This window comes from Mesoplodon bidens (assembly GCF_964165515.1).
Source record: "Mesoplodon bidens genome assembly, chromosome: 15".
NCBI classification, from domain to species: domain Eukaryota; kingdom Metazoa; phylum Chordata; class Mammalia; order Artiodactyla; family Ziphiidae; genus Mesoplodon; species Mesoplodon bidens.
In genome coordinates this window covers 15,535,692-15,560,414 of record NC_138171.1, presented here as the reverse complement: position 1 = coordinate 15,560,414, position 24,723 = coordinate 15,535,692, and the positions used below count along the sequence as shown (strand labels likewise).

At 50.8% G+C, this 24,723-nt stretch overlaps 1 protein-coding gene across 1 annotated transcript; it reads right to left on the bottom strand.

Moving 5' to 3' along the window:
- Positions 1-1,541: 1,541 nt before the first annotated feature.
- Positions 1,542-22,311, bottom strand: SDC4 (syndecan 4). Its single transcript, XM_081256768.1, has 5 exons — positions 22,216-22,311; positions 9,299-9,437; positions 8,140-8,186; positions 7,126-7,318; positions 1,542-3,628 (listed from the first exon to the last, which is right to left on the bottom strand). Exons 1-5 carry the CDS (start codon positions 22,282-22,284, stop codon positions 3,477-3,479), a joined length of 600 nt encoding a protein of 199 aa, XP_081112894.1. The 5' UTR covers positions 22,285-22,311; the 3' UTR covers positions 1,542-3,476.
- Between the last annotated feature and the right edge of the window lie 2,412 nt (positions 22,312-24,723).

The following is a 24,723-nucleotide window of genomic DNA, read 5'->3' as shown; positions in this document are numbered from 1 at the left end:
CAATGGGATTTAGTAGAAATGACACTGTGTGACTTCTGAGGTTCGTCCATAAAAGGTATTATAGCTTCCACCTGTCTCTCTTAGATCACTCTTTGGGAAGAGCCAGCTGCTGTGTCATGAGGACACTCAAATCAGCCCTATGGGGGTCCACATGGCAAGGAACTGAGGACTCCTGCCAACAGCCAGCACCAACTTGCCATGTACATGCACTATCTTGGAAGTGGATCCTCCAGCCCAGTCAAGCTTTCAGATGACTGCAGCTCTGGCCAACATTTTTTACTACAATTCCATGAGACTCCAGAACCACCTAGCTAACTCCTGACCCATGGAAACTATGTGAGATATTTACGTTGTGATAAATCCCTAAGTTTGGGGGTAATTTTACACGACAATAAAAGATACAGGGCCTTCTGGAACTAATACCTCACCCAAAAGATGCGTTTATGATGAGAATAAAGTGCCACTGTGGAACACTTCCTATGGACTAAGGTCTGACCTACCTCCCTGGAGCCCATTGGAGTCCAAAGTAACAGTTAATGAAGCTGAAATCCAAATCCTGGGATCCTGAGCTAATCTCACACCATCCAACCTAGCCCTACCATAGTCAATATGTTCTGTATCTGCTCTATCCAACAGAGTAGGCACCAGCCACATGTGGCTATTGAGTACTTGAAATGTGGCTAGTGCCACTAAGGAACTGAATTTTAATTTTTTTAATTTCAATTAATTTTAATTTAAATATTCACATGTAACTAGTGGCCACTGGATTGGATAATGCAGATCGAACAGATGGGAGGGACTGGGACTTCCCTGGTGGTCCAGTGGGTAAGACTCTGCACTCTCAATGCAGGGCGCCCAGGTTCCATTCCTGGTCAGGGAACTAGATCCTGCATGTATGCCGCAACTAAGAGTCTGCATGCCACAGCTAAGAAGTCCGCATGCCGCAGCGAAGATCTCGCGTGCCACAACTAAGACCCAGCACAGCCAAAATAAATAAATAGATAAATTAAAATAAATTTTTAAAAAAAGGATCTTACCCACCTCAGAGGGTTGTTATGAGAATCGAGAGGCATCAATGGTATCTGACCAGAGCCCACCAGCTTCAATGCCCAGAGGCCAAGCAGGTGGACAGACTGTGGCAAAGCAGAGAACCTGCATCTAAACAGGCACCCGCCCATCAGCAACTCCCAGCGGTTGCCATGCAGCCTGAGAGTTGCCAAATCTTGACTTTTTCCCCCGAAGATAAGTAGGGAATCAGTCTGGATTTTTATGGGAAACTTCCTCACTTCCATAGTTGGCAACTAATTCAAGGATTTCTGTGTTTGTTTTTTAAACACGGTGCCGCCTAAACAAAAGTCCGAGGTAGGCAAGACATGGCCCACAGGCCAGTGTGCTCGTTCTGACTTTCCTCCCTCCTTTCCAGGCTCTTTCCTGGCATCTTACATCTCTGCCTCTGGTGTCTGGCAGCAATTACCTCAGGCTCCACTGAGATCAAGGGAAAGGATGTCTGATGAACTTAAAAATGATAGAGGCAGGCGATCTAGAAAGTACCAGGTTTTATTATCTTTTTATCAAAAAAATCAGTAACAGACAACAGTGTGAGGTGCTCACTCCCAACATGGCCAGAGGAAAAGGACACCAGGGGAGGAAGAGGACCCAGCCAGCTGGGACTCTGGGGTTATGGTGATGAAAGGTGAGGGAAGCAAGGGTAATTTCCCCCCCCACCCCGCAACTCCAGCCAATGGGGTCAGGAGATGTGGCCTGCCCTGGCTAAGCCACTAGGCCTCTCCAGCCTCTCCTCTCTGGAGAGGAAGGGTCACAGATAACAGGGCCCAGAGCCAGGGCCTGATCAGCCCTCCCCCGTCCCCCTTTGTCTAGGGAGACAAAGGTCATCTCAGCAAAAGTGGGGCTGTGACTTGTTAAACCAGCTTAGTTCTTGAGCTGTGCTGTCCCAACAGTTGCCTGTGGGCTCTGCCTACATGTCTGGTACACCAGCCACCAGCCACATGTGGCTGCTGAGCACTTGAAATGCGGTTACCATAACTGAGGAACGAACGTTTAACTTCGTGTAGTTTGCATTGATTTCAGTGTGGCTAGTGGCTGCCATATTGGATAGCACAGCTCTCCAATTTTCTCTTAAATTAGGAGACAGCAAATGAAGGAACCCCAGCTAGGCTCAAAGCAAATGCTAGAGAGAAGGTTTCCAGCCCAATCAGGAGAAGGCACCAAGGAACAGGACCAGAGAAAGAGGCAAAACTCCACTCAGCCACACAAAAATTCACTCACTCAACCACCCAGCCAGCTTTACATGGGAATATCATATCACACTATTTCCTGAAAAAATATATTTATCTATTTTGCTAGAACCAAGGAAGAAGAATAATATATTACATGAAAAAGAGACACAAATATCCCACCATCCCCTAGGTTATGTTTTGGGATTTGCTAGAAAACTATATTTCAGCAAAAGCTTCTTAGAGGAAGCAGCTTTAGAAAGGGCCAAGGTCATAAGCAGGGAAGTATGAAGAATTAAAGAAACACAAAACACGGGGAGGGGATTTAAAGAAGAAGAGGCAAGAGGAAAGGAGAGGCCCTGTCTGAAGCTATAAATAGTAAAAAAAAAAAAAAAAAAAAAAAATTAATAAAAATTATATCTCCGACTCTTCTCTCTTTTTCGAGTAACAAAAACAAAAAAACATTAAATACAAACTTAGCAGGTACTGTGGAAAGGTGCAAAAGGGAGGAGAATGCCTCGGCTTCTGTGTACTCTTGCCCAGGTAGAGAGGCTCTGTACAAAGGAATGAACCATTAAAAAACAATCCCACTAAAAATAGACTTACGAATATTCTACAAGTCCATTTCACAATGAACTTCCAGCTCTTCTCCCCACCCTCCCCAAACAAAAAAGGTTGATTTCCAAAAGTCACTTGGGAGAGCCTAGAATGGCCCAAGGTGTACCACAGACTCTCATAGTGTGGTTGCAGGTGCTCTTTGAGGGACACATCTCCAGGTACAGATGGATGGTTCTGGTTCCTTCCCCCAGCTCCTGGCAGAGGAGTCAGGCTGTGGAAGGAATGGAGGGAGGGAAGAAGGCCGGGGGTGGGGGCCGACCTCCAGCAGGATTCACACAATAGCTTAGAAAGGCTCTGGATGAGGCCTGTTCAGTACAGGCTCTCAGCTGGGCCTCGATTCTAAACCGGAAGATGAAGAAACGATCCAATCCCAGACTTGGCCTTGAGAAAGGCCAAGTTTAACCCTGTTTTTCTGCTGGGACAATGGAGGCCCAGAGAATCAAGAAGAGGCAGGCAGGAACAGTAGAAGATGATGTCTCTTCTGACACTGAAACCCTAATCGGAGCTGGAGATGCTGATAGATCAGGACTGGGTTGCCCTCCCGCTCCCCTAATGTCCACCCTTCGAAATCCTTCAGCGGCCCTCGCCCGTAGTAAAGTCCAAGCAGGTGCTCAGGAGGAAGCTTCAGGCGTAGAACTCGTTGGTGGGGGCTTTTTTGTAGATAGGTTTCTTGCCCAGGTCGTAGCTGCCTTCATCCTTCTTCTTCATGCGATACACCAGCAGCAGGACCAGGAAAATGGCAAAGAAGATGCCCACGCAACCGCCCACAATCAGAGCTGGATAGGAGAGAGGGGAGCGGTGAGGTGAGAGCTGGCTGCCCGTCGGGACCTCAGGGTACACTGGCCACTTCCGCCTGGTCGGTTCTCCTACCACTAGACGTCCTAGCCACCCCCCACCCCCGGGTGTGCTCTGCTGGTGCCTTACTGAATTGGATTCTCACAACCTCATTAATGAGAAGGGGGTCACTGTAAGTCACCGAAAAAACCATAGAACCAGAGTGACAAAGGCACCATTCCAACCCACATCTGCTTGAGTCCAAAGCCAGGTTCTTTCTCAACACCAGGCCAACTCCCAGCTCAGCCCTGAGCCAGGAAGAAGAGAAACTGCAGGCTGTGGAAATCCCCCTTAAACCTACTTACCCCATGGTCCTTAGCACAGCGAGCTCTCTAGCTGACCCCGTGTACACGCATCCCTGTGCAGACCTACATTTTTATAGACTGGTATATACATTCTATACACACGCAGGTATATGCTACCATACACAGTTACCACATGCGAATGTGTCCACACTCCTACCTTATAGATAATTATATATGTGGTTTGGGACTTCCCTGGTGGTCCAGTGGTTAAGACTCCACGCTTCCACTGCAGGGGGCACGGGTTTTATCCCTGGTCGGGGAACTAAGATCCCACGTGCCGCACGGTGCGGCCAAAAAAAAAAAATTATACATGCGGTTTATGTCCCTACATACGAACTCAGTGCTTAAGGCCTACGTTCCACTGCCCTCTCTGCCACTTAACTGGCTGCGGGATCTAAATAATAAAATTCCTTCATCTCTCTCATTGCAAAAAGGACACAATAATACCTTTCTCATAGGTTTGTCCCCAGGATTAAATAAATTAATCCACTTAGAGAGCTCAGAACAGTGCATAGCATATGCTCAATACTCATTAATGATGAACCTTCGTGGTTTATGTCTGTGTTCCTAGCACCCTGAATCATTCTGGCACAATAGTAGGTGTTTCATATATGACACAGTTTGGCTCAGAGAGGAACACTGGCTGAGGGCACCTGGTTAGTGTCAGGCAGATGTGGGCTTTTCAGGTGAACGTTATGTCCTCTGTACGACACCAGGCTGTCCGGAGGGCTCACTCCTGTTTGTTGAGTGGGCAGGGATATCTCCCAGAATCCTTTCTGTAGCAGATTGAGTCCCTTAATTCAGTCTTAACCTAAGAAGATTAAGTTTCTGCCCCTGCACACACTCCAAATCCATGCACAGAATGGGGAGAGAGTGGCAGAGAACCAAATCAGGCTCTTTCTTGACTAAAATGATGAAAAAGCAGCAACAAAGTACCCCCAGGAAATACCAGAAAAAGGACGTGGACTATCAGGTATCAACCCCCTTCCCGTGTCTATTGCCTTTCCCTCTGATGACTCCTCTGTTAGACCCTTGGTCTGTGCTGGGATTCCCCACAAGGTCATGGCTCAAGGACTGTCTCAGAAGTGCCTGTGGTCCTAGGTTCCAATGCCAGGTCTACCACTGTCTGGTCTTGTGCCTTTGGACAAGTGACTAGGCTTCTCCAAGCTTCAGTTTCCTTATCTGTAAGAGTATAGATAACCATACCTATCAGATATGGTTGTTATGGGGACTCAATGAGGCAGGTGCATGAATCACAAGGCACATGACAAGCACTTGATAAAGTCCCAGGTGCGGTTTAAAAGCTACTGGAATGGAGGGTCCCACCTCAGCTAGCTCAACAATATAACTTTTCAACTGAAGATCTCACACTTGTGTAATTCTCCGTTGGAAGTATTGAGATGACCCGGTTCTCTCTTGCTATGCGACCCAAAGTAAGCGGTTTGCTTTCTCTGGGTCTGAGTCTCTCTATGTATAAGAAACAGTTGTTTGGACTAGATCAGTGGTTTTTACGTTTTTCTTTAAAAGCAGTAGAACGCTTAGTTGGTAAAAGCCAAAACCTTATGCTTATCCCACATCCACCAGATAAAAGTGAAACTCTGTGGGTGAAGAAAGATGGGGCAGGCTTTACCTCTGAACCTCCACCAGATAGTCTGAAACTTACAAAGACTAAAAGGTCTCTAAGGGCCCCTCTAGTTTCGACAGCATCCCTCACCCCACCCACATCACACGTAAAGTTCAAAGAACACTGACTCAGGGACCCGTGGGCCAGGGTCAGCGCTGAGCTGGGCCCAATGTCCCCAGGGGTTATACCCTGCAAGATGCAGGCAAGATCCTTTATCTGTCCTGGTTGCAGGCAGCGCACAGGGCTCTTTCCCTGTACCTCCAGCTTCCTCGGAGCTGCCGGCCCAGCTGCTTGCCAGAAGACAGGAAAAACCCAGCCTGGGCCCAGGGTGCCCCTTCACCAGGCTGGTTCATCCAGGCTGGCCCTCGGCCTGTAGAACCTGGCCAGAAAGGGAGTTCCCTCTGACAAAGCCCCCCACCCGGCTTTGGAGACGCCCACAGCTGCCAGGGAAGAAGAGGAGCCAAATACCACCCCAGCTGAAGGCCCCATAGCCAGGCTAGACGGAGCCACTCCTGAAGTCTCTCCCCGGGACAGAGCTTTCGCCACACAGCACGTTATAGTCAAGAATGCTACAGCTCTTGCCAAACATGTACTCTCTCTAGGCCTCTGTTTCTTAATCTGGCACATGAAGTTTCCCTGGGTGCCACCTACTACTAGAATACTATACTATACCATCTACTATTGTGAACTATACTAACAAACCAGAACAGCCCTTTACAGTTTGCCAAGTTATTTTAGATTCTACTTTTTTTTTTTTTTTTTTTTTTTTTTTTGCGGTACGCGGGCCTCTCGCTGCTGTGGCCTCTCCCGTTGCGGAGCACAGGCTCCGGACGCGCAGGCTCAGCGGCCATGGCTCACGGGCCCAGCCGCTCTGCGGCATGTGGGATCTTCCCGGACCAGGGCACGAACCCGTGTCCCCCGCATCGGCAGGCGGACTCTCAATCACTGCGCCACCAGGGAAGCCCTAGATTCTACTTTTCATGAAGTCATGAAACCCAAGGGGATAGCACTGTACCCATTTGCAGACAAGGAAGCTGAGGGTCACTTCATCAATTGAGGCTGGAAAGCTTCTCAGCCTAGGTCACAAGGCTGCCAAGTGACAGCAGGGGGAGGGGAAGACAGCCCAACCCAAAGGAGCCTCTGGGCTTTCAGGGGAAGTTTTCAAGGGAAGTTAAACTTTTAATAATTGACTCCCCAGGTGCTAAACTCAGGCTGGGAAAGTGCTTTGTAAGTAAGAGAAGGACTTATGGCAAGTGAATGACTCAACATCTTTTTTTTTTTAGCCCTTGAGATGTAATTCTTCCTCTCTGTCCAGCAGGCTGCACACAGAGTCAGAGTCACCTCTTAAGGGAAGTGTCATCCTTCAAGGCTCCAGGGCACCCAGGGGTTGTAAGGAAGGGGTACCAAGTTGCCTAATGGGCTAGAGGCATCCTTGCCTGAAGCTCTATTCTGCCCCCACCTGAAGCCCTCTCCCCCTTTGGGGTATCTTGTGGGAAGCATGGGACCTTACCTGCCAGAACCTCTGTCCTCTCAAAGATGCTGCTGCCCTGGGCTGTGCTGGACATGGACACCTTGTTGGACACATCCTCGTCCCCATCAAAGGGTGACATCCTCTTGGGGATGACCTCATTCTCCTCCAGTTCCTTGGGTTCGGTGGGGACCCGGCTCCCTGTCTTTTCAGGGATGTGGTTATCTAGAGGCACCTGGATAGAGGGAAGGAAAAGAGACCAACACTCAGCGTGGTTTGGGGAGGGACCCAGGGCAGGGGACAGGGACATTCAGCCAGGTGAGGAATCTGGTTCTGCATCTCGCTGGCCCAACCACGTGGTCCTAGAGCAGAAATCAGCAACAACCTCTCAACAATTAGGCTGTCAACTTTTCTAGTAAATCTGTCCCAAAAGGGGAATGAATAATGTGACCAAGGGCACAGGGAAGCAGGTGTTCTAGAATATTCTAGAGTAACAGAATATTACTATTCTATTCTGGAGGGTGGTTTGGCAAAACTGCAGAAATAGCTTCTCCATTAAGGCAGCAAGTTTGCCTCTGGGACTCTGTCCTAAGGGGCTAGTCAGAGATTTGTGTAAAAGATGCTTGCTGTAGTTTTGTCATTGAAGGATCAAAAAATCATAAACCTCTTTTCCATCAATGGGAAACCGGGTGAACTCTGATTACGCAGAGGCCATAAGAATGAACAGGAAAGACATTTAATTACGTGGGGAAATACTCATGATCACTTTAAGTGAAAAACGAAGTACATAGAACTGTATGTATAATTCGATACTCATGTTGGGAAATACCTAGAAATGCACACCAAAAAAGAGGCTGGAAACACATCTAGGTGTTTATCACTTACTGATTACCCCTGCAGAGAGGATGGCCTGCCCATGACCCACAGTTGTGCCTGTCCCAAGAGTCCAAGGCCACAAATAGAAGCCTTCTTGCAGAGTGAGGTCAGACTCCCGCTTATTCTGCTTCACTCAAGAGGTACTAAGAACAGGAGAGGCAAAAGTGTGTAGCTGCTTACCAAGGGATGGATCACTTCCGGGAAGATCGGGGTGTCCTCTGAGTCATCTGTAAGGACAGAAAGGCCGTGTGAATGTGAGGTCGGTTACCCCCAGGTCAATGACCCAGGGCTGGTGGGAGTTCGAATTCACAATCGGCCCCCAAATGTTCAGTGTCCAGCAGGTGATCATTCCCACCCCAGCCACAGTCATCTCATCTGTAAAATGGGGGTCCTGAGACCTGCCTCCCTGGCTCTTTCACAGGAATGTTGAGCTGGTAGCTGGGCAGATTTTTTTGTCAGCTCCAAACTCTTGCTCCATATAGATCCCAGGACCAACAGCATCACCCCGTAGCTGGTTAGAAATGCAGAACGTCAGGGTCCACTAAATCAAAATCTGTATTTTAACAAGATCTCCAGGGGATTCATTTGAGAAGAATCTAGATTGCAATAGTAAATATTAGAAATTGCAATATTCGTGTATTTCCTGAGTGTGTGGTAAATGCCGAAGGCTTTCACTCAGTCCCAAATCCACAACACAGACACCAATGCACTGTCTTTTCTATTCCCATCTTACAGATGAGGAAACCAAGGCTTAGAGGTCACCGAGTGGCAGTTTGAACTCGGGATTACGTGTCTCCAAAGCTCAAATTTCAAATTATTACACCACCTCACACATAGGAGGGATGCTTCTTGCAGCTCTGTCTAGCCTGGCAGCCAGAGCCAGGAAGTCACAGAAGACCAGGAGAGTTACCGGCCCCTGGTCTGGGCCCCTTCACTACTCCCAACCCCCTCTGAAGCAGGGGGTTTGTTCTCAGTTCCCACCCACACCTCTCGTCACCTTGCCCCCAGGCTTCTGAGCTGCTCCCTTTCCTTTTCAAAGGAAGAAAAACACTCAGCAGTCCTCCTCCCCACGCCCACCCCACCCAACCCTGTCCGAAGGTGGACAGGTTCGGGCTGGCGCAAAGAAAACGTAGAACTAAAATTGAACTCAAAGCAACAAACCATTTGCCCAGAGAGGGTCTCAGGGATGGGTTGATCCGGCAACTTATGTTTCCTCCCTTTTTAGGGGGAGGGGCACGATAGGAAAATCCAAGCTTCAAGGCGGGGTCACCCTTGTAGGAGGAAGAGGATGGGTTCCCTCCAGCCCTGGGCCCCGGCCTGCCCACCACACCCTCCGTACCCAGATCTCCAGAGCCAGACAGCTCAAAGTCATGGGGCTCCTGCCCAGGTACCCCAACATCCTCGTCGTCCGGTAAGTCTCCGGAAAAGTGTCGGCCTTCTAGGAGGTCTCGGGGGTCGATGACCTCAGTTTCTCTGATCTAGGGTAAAAACAGGAGACACATCAGCCAGTCGCCCCCCAGTGCTCTATAGCAGCCCCTGAACCCTGGAGAGGCAGTGAAGTGGGCGTTCAGGAAGGTGAGCTGGGATGCTGGAAGAGGATCAGGCCAGAGCCTGGAGACCTGGGTCCTGGCCCCCTCCTGGCCCCTAACTTGCTGTGTGACCTTAGATAAATCCCATTCCCATTCTGGGCTAATAAAAATATAAAGGTGGTCCTAAACAGAATATAAATATCTTAGGTGCCCTGTACTGAGGCACTTGCTATATGCCAGGCTCTGTTCTTAATAACTCTAAAGGCCAGTCTTTAACTCCATTTATAATTATAACTGAGGAAGCTGGGTATCAAAGATATTAAATCATTTTCTCTTGGTGACGGGAGTAGCAGATGGAGAAGTGAGGACTCCACATAGGGCTGCCTGCCTTCAGAGCCAGTGCTCCCCATCCACACTCCAGGGCGCCATGACACTATCACAGCTGATTCACCCACGGCAGGGAGAGGGCCACTGGTGCTGGTCTCGTCCTGTCCAGGACAACTTTCCCAGCTGAGTCGGACTGGGCTGGGACAGGCAGGGCTGGCTCACCCACACCCCAGGACAGGTTCGGGTCAGGGCTCTGCCCGGAGCTAGGGACTCAAGAGCACATGAGCACACTCATGTATTCAGCCTTGCAAACATCTCCCAGAGTCATTCTGCGGTGTGCCAAGTAAGCCCCGCCTCTGCCCTCACGGACCATCCACTGCAGGACCCATATCTATCATTCAGCTGCCACCTATTGGGGCCCTAGCTGTTCATCACAGCAGAATCTTAGGTCCATCCCCACTGAGAAGCTTTCAGAGAGAAAGTATGAAAGATCCAGGAAGGCGAAGAACTTTCCCCAGGTCCTACAGAACATCAGCTACCCTGCTCCCATCCCCTCAAGTTGAGCTGAGTGGAAAACAAAGCTTCTTCAAGAGAGTCGGGAAATATTTGGGATGCGCACCACCCTTCCCCCGAGCTTCTGGGCTAAGCCTTCCTCTGCCCACTGAAGAGCAGCCCTGGGCAAAGTTCATTCTTTCACTAATGAACTCAAATGTTAAAGTGCCTACTATTTCCCAGAAGCGTCAGGGTTTCGAATACGTTCAATACACACCCCTGCCCAAGACGTTCTACTTCCCCCAACCCCCTAACTGCAGGGGGTGGAAGGTCTCCTCAGAACCAGGAACACCAGCTGGAGCCCAGGGAGGTCCTGTCCTCCCATTTCACAGAATTTGCAAGATGAGCCCTGGACACAGCAGTGACTTGCCCAAGGCCACACAGTGAGTTAGCTACATAGCTCAGAGAGGAAAGAGGCCAGGGGCCTGCTTCTGACTGCCCCAAGCTGTCCTCCACCCAGCGGAGACTTGCCAGTGACACAGGGGAGAGCCTGAGAAGGAACATCCGTTCCTAAGACAAGGTTACCATCTGTGGGAGGGGCCCAGGCTTCCGGGGAGAGGTGGGCGGAACCGGACTATCGTATCAGGTCCCCTTCCACCCTGTCAAGGGCAGCTGGATTCCCGGAAGGGAGCAGGGTCAGGCCGGGAGGAAGGCAGTGGGCAGGCAAGCCCCTCCCACCGCCAAGGCGAGAACCTCTGCTGAACGCTTGGTACACGTGGGGGTGGGGAGCCAGAAGGGGTTAAGCCCTGGTGAGGGGTGACTTCATGACTCGGGAATCAGGAGCTGTGGGGTTGCCGCGCTGGAATTCCAGCCCCCGCACAGCCCCATGCCTGTGGCTTCAGTTTGGCAGCTCCTCCGTGGTTGCGCAAGCCGCCTGTACCTAGGGTGGGGTCCCTGTGCTCAACCCCCATCTCCCGCTGCAAATTCCCCTGGGGCCCAGAATCAGAAACAGCAGGACCCCGGCGGCTTACCAGACTAAGCACTTAGCGTGATGAGCTCCTCCTCATAACCCTGATTTGCAGAAGTATTAAGAGGCGGGGGGCGGGGAGATGCTCAGAAAATTAGTCACTTGCCCAAGATCACCCAGGCAAGAAAGGGCCCACACTGGACCAGAACCTAGGCATGGGTCACCTGAGCCTTTAGCCACATACGGATAAACACATGCATGAACACACGTGTACACAGAGTGCCCACCTACCTCGGTTAGGAGGGAGCCCTGTCAAGCGGAGGTCAAACCCAGCCCAGGAGGGAAAGAAGGTACTTTGACCAACTTGCTTATCTGGCCTGGAGACCAGTCAGAGCTCAAAGTCCTCAAGACGGGGGCTGGGGTCCCAACACTGTGTTGTTTCAGGCTGAGACCTTCCCCTACCTTCTCATTCCCAGGAGCCACGACTGGTTATTTATGAATCCTGCCTTTCTTTTAGTGGGTGAAAGTGCTGAGGAGTGTTTCAAAACAACCCATGGGATCAGCACGCTGACTGGTTGGTAATAGCTCTGTTTTACATCAGGAAAGGAAGACCAAGTCTGCAGCAAAACCCAGGCTGAAAACTAGATTGATTCTTAGTTCAGCCATCTTGGGGGTCACCGGGTCATCCCTAACCCTTCATTTTTTGTTGTTGTTGTTGTTGTTTTTGCGGTACGCGGGCCTCTCACTGCTGTGGCCTCTCCCGTTGCGAGGCACAGGCTCCGGACGCACAGGCTCAGCAGCCATGGCTCACGGGCCCAGCTGCTCCGCGGCATGTGGGATCCTCCCGGAACGGGGCACGAACCCGCGTCCCCTGCATCGGCAGGCGGACTCTCAACCACTGCGCCACCAGGGAAGCCCCTAACCCTTCATTTTTATACCAGGTTCCTTGAGAGCATGAATGGCTTCTCTTAAGGTCAGGAATGGCCAGAATTAGCCAGGATTAGATCCCATCAGATACCTATCTCGGCTCTAAAAGGACAGGGATTGGGAATTCCCTGGCAGTCCAGTGGTTAGGACTCTGAGCTTCCGCTGCAGGGGGCACGGGTTCGATCCCTGGTTGGGGAAGTAAGAACCTGCGTGCCATGTGGTGTGCCATAAATAAATAAATAAATAACCAAGCGGACAGGGATCCCTAAAGGAACCTGCATGGCGTGTGGTGCGCCATAAACAAACAAACAAGCAAATAAATAAATAACTGGGCAGGGATCCCTAAAGGCTGCATTAGATGAGCCCAGGTGCCCTCCTACAGCAAGTCAAAGGGCTTAGGAGGAGCTCTGTGGGGCGTACTGATGGAGGACACAGGAAATTAAATCCTGTCAACTCCAGAAGTGGCCCCTTCTCTGCCCAAGACCCCTGACAAGAGGGAAATTCCCAAGTGGGCAGAATCCCTAAGACTAGGCCAGCAAGACTCAACCAGGCTCCCTGGGATTGTGGGCAAGTATCCCTTTCTGTGTGTGTGTGGGGGGGGGGATGCCAAGAGACCTCCCTTCCCCCACCCTCTTTTCAGACAAGGCCCATTCAGTCTGAGGTGGCTTTGAAGAACCAGGCCCCCCAGCAGCCAGGCTGAGCCCTGACCAGAGAGGGACTCCACCCTGCACCTGGCTCACCCCATCCCTGCCCAGGGAGCGTGTGGTCACACGTGTGTGCACGCACAGGCACCCTCTCTGGGCCCTCAGGTCTCTCTATATCTTTGTCCTACTCATAGACACAAAACAGAAATCAGCAGCTGAATAAGCAGACCCTGGTGGGCACCTGGGGGTTGCTGCCTGGAGGTTTAGAGATACCGGATGCTTCCCCAGACTCTCCAGAGAAAAGGTAGGCGCTATTTTGTGCTGTAAAGACTAATGTCTACCTACAGAAGGTGTCTGAGGCCCAACCATCTCACTTTATTACCCAGATTAAAAGATAAGGGCCTTTGCCAAGGTCACCCAAGCAGAACTGGACTTAGAAGTTAGGTCCCTAAAAAAAAAAAAAAAAAAAAAAAGAACCTAGGGCAGAAATAGAGACACAGATGTAGAGAACAAACGTATGGACACCAAGGGGGTAAAGTGGTGGGGGGGGGGATGAATTGGGAGATTGGGATTGACATGTATACACTAATATGTATAAAATGGATAACTAATAAGAACCTGCTGTATAAAAAATAAATAAAAATTCAAAAAAAAAAAAAAAAAAAAGAACCTAGGTCTCTGGGCTCCTGGGCTGGACTTGTCTTCCTTTCCCACTTCTAGGGTCTGGGCTGCCCCTAAAGGTCTCAACAAATCCACGGGCAGCAGCTGTCACTCCAGATATAACCCACATCCAGTCCTTAGGCGATTGGCATGAAGCTAGGAAAAGTCACCAACCCTACTGCGAAGTCCTGCAGCTTCAGTCACACAGGAAAATCATGGGGCCAGGCACTAGTATCCACGACATGCCGGGCACCAAGCTGGGTTTTTCTCCGTATGAGCTCTTTTTATTCGCACAACAGCCTTGTAAGGTGTTGCTACCCATGTTGCCGGAAAGAGAGCTTCAGTTGGGTCATTCATGTAAAGTCACAGAGCTAGAAAGCGACAGAGCTGGGATTCAAACCTAGATCTTTCTCAAGACCATGTCTTAGCCACAACCAGACTTCTCACTGCCACCCACAATTTACCTCTCCACCCCAGTGCCACAGCCCAGAGCATACAAATTCCAGGCCAGGGCTCCAGGGCACCCCTTCCCCTGGTCAGGGAGTAAACAAAGGTAAAAGTGATATTGCTTAAACAAAAGAACAGAAACTTGGCTGGGACGCCGGGGGAGAAGTTCAGGGTCAGAGCTTGCTTAACTGTGAACTGGTGGGAGGAAAAGAGAGGTGAGCCTTCCTCCACCTGGCCCTTCCCCAGGGGAGGAAGCCACCCCCAGGGGTCAGGGACACACTCGACCCTTCTTTTGGGGGGTGAGACCAGAAGGTCAATTGGGCAAGCCAAATTTTGGGGGAAGCTGGGACGCTGAGTACCCTGGGCCCTAACTGCTGAACCCAGCACAGTGGTCCTGGCAGGAGATCCCCAGAAGGGGCCACTGATACAGGCATGGTCCTCCCCCATCCTCCTTCTGAAGGGTCAGATACCCCCTAGAATGAGCAAAACCTGGGTGCCACAATCAGGACTCTGCATGTTGGTAGAAATGGAAGGATCCACCACCAGAGTGATGACCTGTAAAGGCAGTTGCACCAGCAAACCACAGTCCTATCCCTCCCTAACTATACGAGCCTGGGCATTTATTTCACATCTTAAAGCCTCAGTTTCCTCTTTTTGTAACCAGGGCTAGTAGCACCTTGCTGAAGGATGAGGATTAAGTGAAACGCATTGGGGTGTGCAAGGGACCCAGCACGTGGCCTGGTACACAGCAGGTGCTCAGTGAGTAGCAGCTATTATTAATCCCCATCTGCCTTCCTTCTGGCTAAGGGGATTAGTGCTCAAAGGGTCAGAGAGACCTGGGAAAAGTTGTAGAAGCAGTTGCATTGCTAGAAAAGTGGTTGGTGGGTGGGGAGGTGCTTTGCAAACTGCGCAGGGACATACCCTATAACTTGTATTTATTTTGCTTCCGAGACCAGGGACTCTTTAACCACCAGTCAGGCCCCCTGATAGAAGAGAGAAAGGCCCAGAGATGGGCAGAGAGCTGCACAAGGTCACATAGCTTGGAGCACCTGTCCTAAGCAGATAGAGGCAGAGGAGAGACCAACAGCATTTTTCCAAAAAGAGCAAACGGCAGTGACCAGAGACACTTGAAGCTCTACTTGGGGACCTGTATCCCCAGGGTATTTCCTGACCTGCCTTGGGGATGAAAAAAATATCTAGAAGGCCAGAAGAAACCACACACAAATCCAGGACCTGGTGCGCTGGTATGGGAAGGGTTAAGCCAGGTCTGGGGATGGGGGTTCGAATGTCAGCCCTGCCCACTCCAAGCTCGGGTTACTAGGAACACAATCGCTCAGGAGAGAAGCCAGGCCTGGCATTGCCAGCAGCTTTTCACCAATCCCCCCTGCCCATCCAGGGCAGCTCCAGGACCCAGGGGTGCCAGCTAGTAATAGAGGCTGGAAGGGGAAGGGTGGGGGGAGCTTCTGGAGCCTCTGGACATCCCCCTGGCCAAAGCTGATGCGGCATCCTTGTCACTAACACCCCGGATAATCGTGGGAGATTCTCTCTCTGGGCCTCGGTTTCCCCACCTATGAAAGGCGATTCTCAAAGAGACAAGCCTTCCTCTGTCTGGAGGCCTGGTAACCAAGCTGGGGACTGCTCCGATTACCGGTGGAGACAGCCGGGAGGGGGCTGGTTCCCTCAGGGCCGCAGAGACAGAGGTGCATTGAAGCTGGGCTGGTAATCTAGGCAGCGGATCCGACGTCCCTGCTGGATCCGAGGGCGGGGTATAAACAAGCCTCCCGTGTTCTCTAGAGCAGAGTCGATATAGCCTTGTCTCGGCCGATTAGATCAGCCCTGGGTGCTGGCTTCCTGCCCCTTCCCAGCCTCCCCCGCCACTCGGGGAAGCCACAGCTCCAGATCGGGTCAGTCTGTCCCACAGACGTTTCTTGGCCGGGCTTCCCCAGGGCAAGGAGTCTCCCAGCCGTTGGTCACCACTGCCCCCATGCCCCGAGGTTGAACAGTACAGCCAGTCCCCGCAGGCCTGGCCACCACCGGCCAGGCCCCACCAAGTCACTGTTTCCACACATACCAGCCTCTCCCTGCCTCCCCTTTCCATTACCCCAGGTGTCACCTGACTAGCAGCCTCTGCTACTGTGCCAGAGAAAACTGGGGCAGCCGAGCTCCAAGCCTGAAGGAGGGGGAGGGGGGGATGCAGAGTAAAGCGGGGGGAGGGGCTGAGTAGGAGGGCCTGGGGGTGGGGTGGGAGGTAGGGAGTCACAGGGGTGGGTAGGGGGGACCACAGAAGGCTGAAGCTGGAAAGAACTGTTAGGATCACAGAGTGATCTTTTGGGGGACTCCTGGAGCCCTGTGAGAGGGATAAAAAGTTCTGAACCCCAAGAACCATAACTACTGGTTTACGTTTCTCAGCGCGCACACAGACAACCACCTCCCCACGCCAACCTCTGGCCAGGTTAAGAACCCTTGTCTAGCCACTAATGATAAACTAAACTTAAACCAGAACTTCACAAGTTTGCCAAACACTGATGACGACCCCGGAGTATTACAGGTGTTTTATAGAGGACGCTGGGGCTCACACCGGCCAAATGACTTATTAACGAACTGCGTGTCCCTGGCTGAGCAGCAGAGCTGAGACGGGAACACAGGTTTTTCTGACTGTGAAACGTACCCATTTTCCAGTCACCCAGCCTCCAGGGGACAGGGCCAGAGGGGACCACGCCCAAAGATTACCAGTGAGTTAATAACAAACCCGCCCAAGTCAGGTGGCTTGAACTCTTAGGGTTAAATCAGGCCCCAACTGTTGACACAAGCCTTCTCCTCTCTCCCTCGGCATCACACGATGAAAACATCTGAAAACTGGCATTCCAGAACACTGTACCTTTTCTGTCCACCAACACACTCCCTCCCTCCCCCAGAGCCCAGGGCGTTTTTTTTTGCAATTCCCTCGGCCTCTGGACTGGAAACACAGGCCCTCCCCCTACTGCACAAGGCTCCTCCAGCCTGGGAGGCCAACCCCTGAGGCCTGGGCAGTGTCCTGGTTGTCTGGTCCCCCTGCCCCGTCTCTCTCCAGGCTGAAAAATTGCCCAGCAGGGGGATTCCTACCGATCCCCGCAGGAGGGGTGGGGCTGCCGGGAACTGGTTCTTGTTTAAATATCAACCCATCCAGATAATTAACAAACTTCTAAGACAAACAGATAGGAGATTTGGGCTCTGTCAGCCCCACCCTAGACTCCTCCCTTCCCACCTTGCAGCTGTTGGGGGGAGGGGAGAGAGCTCTCCTGGGGCCCCTGAGGGTGGGATCCTTTAAAGGATCAGGGGCGGGATCCTTTAAAGGAAAGGACCATCTGGCATCAAGGCAGCCTGGGCAAAGCTGGGAACCTTCACTAAGAAGGCCTCCTGCCTACCAGGCGGGATCCTAAGAGCTTCACTTGCGGCCTTGTCATCTCCTACAAGCCTCCCCACAATCTCCATCTTCTTATAGACCAGAAAGCAGAGGCTTGGAGCGGTCCAGTGGCCTGTCCCAAGCCATGGAGCTAGTAAGAGGGGGGGCTTCACATCTCTGGAGTCAGGTCTGCCTAAATCCAAATCAATGTTCCAATCCCAAGAAGCAAGAGAGAGCGTCAGAAAAATCAGAATCCTGGGATCAAATCTGGACTGTACCAGCTTTGCTCTGTAAACTCAGACCAATTGCAGCCTCAGTTTTGCTTTAAGGGAGCGGGGGGGGGGGCGGGGGGGGAAAAGCACTACCTGCTCTGCAGAGGGTAATTATTTTTTTCTCTTTTGCTCTAAGTAATCTTTTTTTTTTTAATTGAAGTACAGTTGATTTACAATGTTGTGTTAATTTCTGCTGTACAGCAAAGTGATTCAGTTATATATATATATATACAATCTTTTTTATACTCTTTTCCATTATGGTTTATCAGAGGATATTGACTATAGTTCCCTGTGCTATAGAGTAGGACCTTGTTGTTTATCCATTCTATGTGTAACAGTTTGCATCTGCTAACCCCAAACTCCCACTCCATCCCTTCCCCACTCCCTTTCCCCCTTGGCAACCACAGGTCAGTTGCAGAGGTCAATTTTGAGGACTGGCTGAACTCTATTCCGTCAAAGGCCACACACAGGCAAGGCGCTGTGAAGGTCTGAGGCCTAGTACTAGTATTTCCTGTATGTCCCTTCAAGGCCCTGGACACTAGTTGACTATCCCTAATAGGCCCCCAAAGGACAAAGTAAAACTCTGGAGCCCATGCCAACATGCCCACTGCAGAGCCATCCTATTAGCCAAGAGGTTGAAAGGAAATGGGTGACTCAGGCAGGCCAGCTACCACTCTCCTCCAGTGACTCACAGAGCCCTGTCCAGCCCCTTCCCCCAATTTTAAGTCGTCACTTGGAAATCACACCCACCAGTCCAGGAGGCTGAGGACAGCTAGAAGCCAATTCCTCCCAAGAGGGACCTGAGGCGGGAGAGCCAGGCCAGTCTTCCCGCCCCCTCATTCAGGCCAGCTCAGCACTCCAAGTACTTGGGAAAGCCCTGTTTCCAGGAGCTGGGGATGGCAGGAGCTGAATGTCTCCACCACCCGCCTCCCCAGCGTTGCTTCTTGCGTAGGCTCTTAACCAAGGATACCAAGAAAGCTCCCCTCCTCCCGCCAGAAAGGACCCTTTAGAGGGCTTTGGTCCAACCTCCTCATTCCAGAGTTGGGGACACTGAGACCCAGAGGGCATGTTTGCTCAAGGTCACCCAGCGATTCAGAAGGAGGACCCAAGGCATCTACTATCGAACCCAGCCAATTTCCTCATCTGGAATGTTCTCCGAGGACCTGCAAATCAGACACCTTGTGTTACCTGACAGACCTGGTTCTGGCCTTGGCAAGCCCCTACATTCCTCTGAGCATCACTTTCCTGTAAAAAGGGAGATAATAATACCTACCTCACAGTATCACTGGGAGGCAATCATGTTAGTAATAAATAACCTCAGTGCACCTTTTAGAATGAAGTTACATGCATACATTTATTTGTTCATTCATACCAACATTTCCTGAGTACTAACTACGGGCCAGGTATTTCACTGAAAGTGAATAGAGCAGAGTTCCTGGCCTGGGTGTGTCGGGCTGGAAGAGGAAGGGCTCAGAATTTGATGGGGTATGTTAATGCCCTCATGAACCATAAGTTTCTTCAAGGGAGGGAATGCCTTAGATGTCTTTATGGTTTCCACAACCCTTTCAAAGAGTAGCTACTTAATTATTAATAGAATATCCGAGCTGGAAGGGGCTCTCTATTCTGTTCAAACTCCATTTTACAGATGGGGGATGTCAACCCAGAGAGAGAAAGGGACCCAATCTCACAGAGTCCTCCAAAGCATGGCCCAAATATTTTCCTTTGGTAGCTCTCTGGGCTTCTAAGAGTTCCAAAGAACTCTCTCTGGCCACTCAAGGGTCCTAGACCCCCTGGGCTTCCGTCCCCACCACTACTTCTGTGCAATCAAGGAGAGAATTCTCAAGAAGACCAGAAACATCTCTTAGCTAAAGTACACGGGGTGCATGGGGGACACTTCCCCAGAACTGACTGGGCCTGGTGCCACGTCTGTGCCCCTGAGCAGCAAGACCACGGGGCGGGGGTCCAGCTCCCAAAACAAGGCTGCCTTTAATTGGCCAGGGAGGGAGTGGCAGGAAGGCAGATCGGGGGAATGCTTCCAGCTGGACAGGAAGAACTGGTTTAGGAAGGCAAGCCCCACCAAACAGAGAAGAGTCTGGCTCAGCCTGGGTTCCCTTCCCAAAACCTGTGGCACTGAGGGGGCAGAAAGGAGGGCACTACCCACGGGGAGGACAGGCCTTTGGCTTAAACTTAAAATTTGGGCAGTGCCCCCAATAGCATTATTGGAGGAGGACTACAGGACAGAGATTCTGATGGCCTGGGAGCTCTCTGCTACCCCAAGATGGTACCATTTTACCTCATCTGTAAAGTGGGCATAATATAATCCCCACATGCTAGGGTTTTTATGAGAATAAAATGCACCAGACCTGGTATATGGAAAGCACTCCATAAACGACAACTGTTATTACCAAAACCCTTCTCTCTGGGCCTCAATTTTCTCCGCCTGCAAAAAGAAAAGGGTCGACTGGATCATCTCTGTGGTCTAATCCAACTGTGCCTAGGTCTGATTTTTCCGGCCACAACCTTGGGAGGAAAAGTGCTGGGAGCAGGGTGCGGGGGAAAAGGGGGGAAGCCCTGTGACTCAGTTCAAGGTGGAAGATCTCGTAACATTAGCCAGGAAGGGAGCGCTGAGGTCAGGCTGAGAGAGACGGACACCCCTCTCAGGAAGCAGCTGCCTAGGGCTCACTTCTCCAGCTGATGGGTCACCACACACCCTCCCCCAAACCATATCCTTCTGACTGTCCCCAGGCACAGCTGCCTGCTCCTCCCCCGCCCCCCCCAAGCACCTGCAGGCTTGGCAGCCCCTGAACCGAGACTGGCATGTTACCTCTCAATCACCAGGGTCTTTCCCCTTTTCCCCACACCACCCAGGCCGATGCGACATGCCATGCCATTCCTTCGGATGCCTCCACAACTGTGACGCCAACACATCCTTCAGGGGCCTAGTTTAGAGCACTGCATGGGGAGCAGCAGGCTTGGGTTCGAGTCCTAACTCAGCCACTCACCTTTTGGCAAGGTTGCCCTTCTTAGTTTGGGGAAGTCATCACCTCACTCTGGCCCTCGGTTTCCTTCTACTCCACAATTCCCTGTGGCCGGCCCACCCCAAATCTTTTATGGATTCTAAAGAGTGACTCAGGGATGAGACATAAGAGGAGCCACTCAGAGTAGCATCAGACTACACGTCAAGATACGTGCAAAAGAGAAAAAGAAAGGGAAGCCTGTCTGCTTCATTTGCATCTGACTCAGCCTCTTATCAGCTGTGTGACCCTGGGCAGGTTAGTTGACCTCTGTAGCCTCAGGACCAGTTTAAAACAGTAAACAGAAGGGCTGAATTAAACTAGCTGATGGAGCCATTACAACAGCTATTAGAAAGCTATTAGAACAATATCATAAGCACTAAATGTTTGCTGTCATCACTCAGGGCTGCAGTTGTATGTGGGGATGGGGTCAGGGGTGGGTATAGCTCAGGGTCTCACCCATACCTCAGATGAAGCCTGCCAGGCAGAAACGAGCGCCCTTAAGTAATCCCAGAGGAATAGGAGCCCCATAAAGAATGGACATTAATGATTAGACGCCACTGGACTTGCTCTCCCCAAAACCGAGGTTTAAGGGCACCAAGGAAGCACAAAGCCCAGGCTTTTTTGGAGGGCAGGGGTCAGATTGCCTCTCAGCAATTCCTGCACCCCAACTTCCCAGATGTGACTGGCTCACTCCTTCCCAGCTGGCTGCTGGGACGAACGGAGCTTCTGGTGGGCCCCAGGCTTTGTAAACTACAGCAGGGACCAGTAAGCGGTGAGAGGGAGGCTCCTCGGGGCTCACTGAGACCTTCTCTTCCCCAAGCCCCCCTTCACCCCACCCCAAAGTGGGAGCTTTAGGTTTCCCCAGCGCTAAACGCTCTCCTGGCGGAGAGCAGAGGCTTGACTCCTGGCCAAGTGGTGAGCCTAAACCGTCTCCTCCAGTCCGCCCTTGAAAAATCAGCGTCCCAACTTTGTAGGGACCCTAAAGAAGCACTGGTCACCTCCTGTCCCAGTCCCCCATACGTTTTGTGCCGATGGGAAAATCGAGACTCAGAAGGGGCAGGGCCTTCCTTGCCCAGAGCCACAGGCCAGTGGCAGGGCTGCGGCCAGAACGGAGGTCAGGGCTCACTCCTTGCCCCGGTGTGTGAAACAAGGCCCTGCAGAACCCTAAACCCCTCCCCATTCCTAGTACAGGCAGCCCCCTTCACTCCCAGGCCATCTCGGATTCTAGAGGGTGAGAAGGGGCGTCAGGGCTCCGAGCCTGCCCCAGGATCACCAGGGAAGGGGCGAGAGGGTGAGGGGAAACGAGGTGACACCAGCTTAGTCACGTCCGAGCCTTGAGCCCGCGGCGGGGCTGAGGCCAGAGGGAGACGGGAAGCGCAACAGGCTGGGGGCGCACGGCGCGCGAGGGAGCCCCCCACCCCCCTCTCCCCGGAGCCTCCCTGGGACCCTGGAGCCAAGTTTCCAACAAAGTGTCCCTGGCCTCTGCGTCTAGCTGGGGGCGGCGCATCCCCCTCCCCATTGCCCCCGCATCGCAGGATCCCAGGAACAAAGGAGGCACCAGTCCGCCCCCCCGGGGATCTCCCAGGACCCACCGACTCGGCGGCGACGGCAAGGGCGCCTACGAGGAGCCACAGCAGCGCGAGCAGGCGGGCGGGGGCCATCGTACCACTGTCCGGAGAGAGCGCGAAGGCTGGTGGCCAGGGCTGGCGCGCGTTCCCTCTTATAGGCGGTGATCGGTCCCTCCCCGGCCCCGCCCCGGCCCGCCCCCGTCGCCCGCACCCCTCCCGGAATTCCCCAGCGAAAGCTGGGCCTCCGGGGCGCTACGCCTGCCGGCCCAGCTGGAAACCCGAGGGACCCGCCCCGTGGACCGGGCCGCTCAGTCCACCCGAATCCCTGGCCTCCAGCAACCCGGATCCCCGATCCCCTGCTAGGCAGGTGACGGGAGATCACTGTGCCTAACCCCATTTTACAGCTGGGCAACTGGGGAAACTGAGGCCCACGGAAAGGAAGGACTTGTCCAGGGTCGTGAATTTAGATTAGCGCCCTTCCAACCGGGTACGCTGCCCTCTGAGGGACAGGAGACTTTCCAAATGGGCAGTGAATGCGGGTTGTTTTAAGGCAGGGGTCAGCCATCATTTTCTGTAAAGAGCTAAATATTTTAGGCTTTGCGAGCCAGATGGTCTCTGTCACAATTACTCAAACTCTAGCGCTGCAGCTCAAAGGCAGCCTTAAATATTAATACTTAAAAGAAGGACAGTGGCTGTGTCCTGATAAAACACTATTATGGACTCTGAAATTTGAATTTCATATAATTTTCACGTGTCACGAGATATCATACTTCTTTTGATTTTATTTTCCCCCAACCATTTAAAGATGTAAAACTATTCTTAGTGGGCTGAACACAAACAAGCTGCAGAGCAGACTTTTTAGTCTTAGGGTGGCTGACCTCTGTTTTAAGGGATTTGTTTTCCAGATTTTGAACTTCTTAAAAAGTTTGATCTCTTTGAGAACTGGTGGACAAGTTTATCTTAATTCTGAGATCTGCTCCCACCCTTTGTAAAAGATAGTTTCATGTTCTCCTTTTCCCCTGACTATCCTCCTTACAGCGTGTATGTGTGTGTGTGAGTGTGTGTGGGTGGGGGGAGGGGTTTGGTAAAATTCTCTGAGGCCCCAAGTACAAGTACTGTTGGAATTATTAGGGGAGAGTATTCTATGACAATCAATCAAAGTGCCCAAAGTGCCTAGACTTGTCTCTTTCTGATTTAATTGTGTGTGTGTGTGTGTGTATTATATATATATATATATATATATATATATATAATATACACACACACACACACCCCTGTATATATACCATAAAGATACATAAAGATATATGTACATATAATACATATATATCTATCTTTCTAAGGCTGAAGCATGGCTTCAGAACCAGGGTATTTGGCCTCTGTTGGCACATTATGAATTCATACACAAAGTGGAGACTTGGGAGTAACTTTCCCTCTTCCATACCTTAATTATTATCAAAGGATGAAAATCTTTTGCGGCAGTGAACCTTGACAGTAAAGCAAGCTTCCAACCCTGATCATGTTTTCCCCTACAGGTTTACAGATGAGCAATTATTTTCAGCTCTTCTCAATACTCTCCCTTAGGATTTGGAAATAAACTGAGAAAATAAATGAATTTCAGGTCAGAATAAGAAATCCTTTTGCAAGTCAGATGGTTTTTGCAATCCTTGATTTCCACAGAATGGAAGGAGGGTCTAATCGAGTTGTCAGTAGATAGATCATTAAAAATAATTTTTGATGATAGGTCACTATGCAGTTTCAGTTATCTGTCATCGCATCACTGTAACAACACTCCTTTTGTTCCCATCAACTTCATTAACTGAAGAAGGTTTCTCAGCACTTACAGCCAGCCCTGTGCTGGTAAATGTGTAACAATAGGTTGGGGGAGGCGGGTAGTGCTAAGTTGTACCATTGGCCAATTTCTGTGGTGTAAATACTCCCCCAGGGCTGATTTCAAGCTACCAATGTGATGTCACTGAACGCAGAGTTGGTTAGAGATGAGCAGTATTTCTACCACACAGACACAATAGTTGAGATAATATCAAGAGCATAAATAACAGTAAAATGTAGGGAAATAACGAGTAAGTGATGAGTTTTGAGTACTTATTTCCTTTGTTTTAAATACAGTTCATTTAACTGTAAGTTTATATGATTTACTTTTTAGTAATCATTATGTGTGACAACTACCCACAAAATTTCCCCAAATTGAACCAGTACAAGCTGGCTTTGGCACACCACTGTTTGACAGCAAGAAAAAAAGAAAAATGGGCATAAAATTATTGCTACAAACCTGTCTCATTCTAACACAAGCAATATTCATTCAGGGATATTTGACTCATGGAGCAGGGAACCTTACTTTTTCTGCTAATTATCTAAGTTTGTAGGACAGGTTTCACAAGTGTATACATATGTCAAACGGTATGCTTTAAATACATATCCTTTATTTTATGTCAGTTATATCCTTATAAACAGTTAAAATTTTTGTAAAACCTTTTTTTGAATTTTATTTTATTTATTTTTTTATACAGCATG

What these genes read in the sequence shown, in the direction of transcription:
- SDC4 (XM_081256768.1), bottom strand. Translation starts at nt 22,284, where the DNA reads ATGGCCCCCGCCCGCCTGCTCGCGCTGCTGTGGCTCCTCGTAGGCGCC. An exon ending in GTCTGGCTCTGGAGATCTGG is followed by an intron (nt 8,187 to 9,298) that starts GTACGGAGGGTG and finishes CTGTCCTTACAG; the next exon opens with ATGACTCAGAGGACACCCCG. An exon ending in CGGAAGTGATCCATCCCTTG is followed by an intron (nt 7,319 to 8,139) that starts GTAAGCAGCTAC and finishes CCCTCTATCCAG; the next exon opens with GTGCCTCTAGATAACCACAT.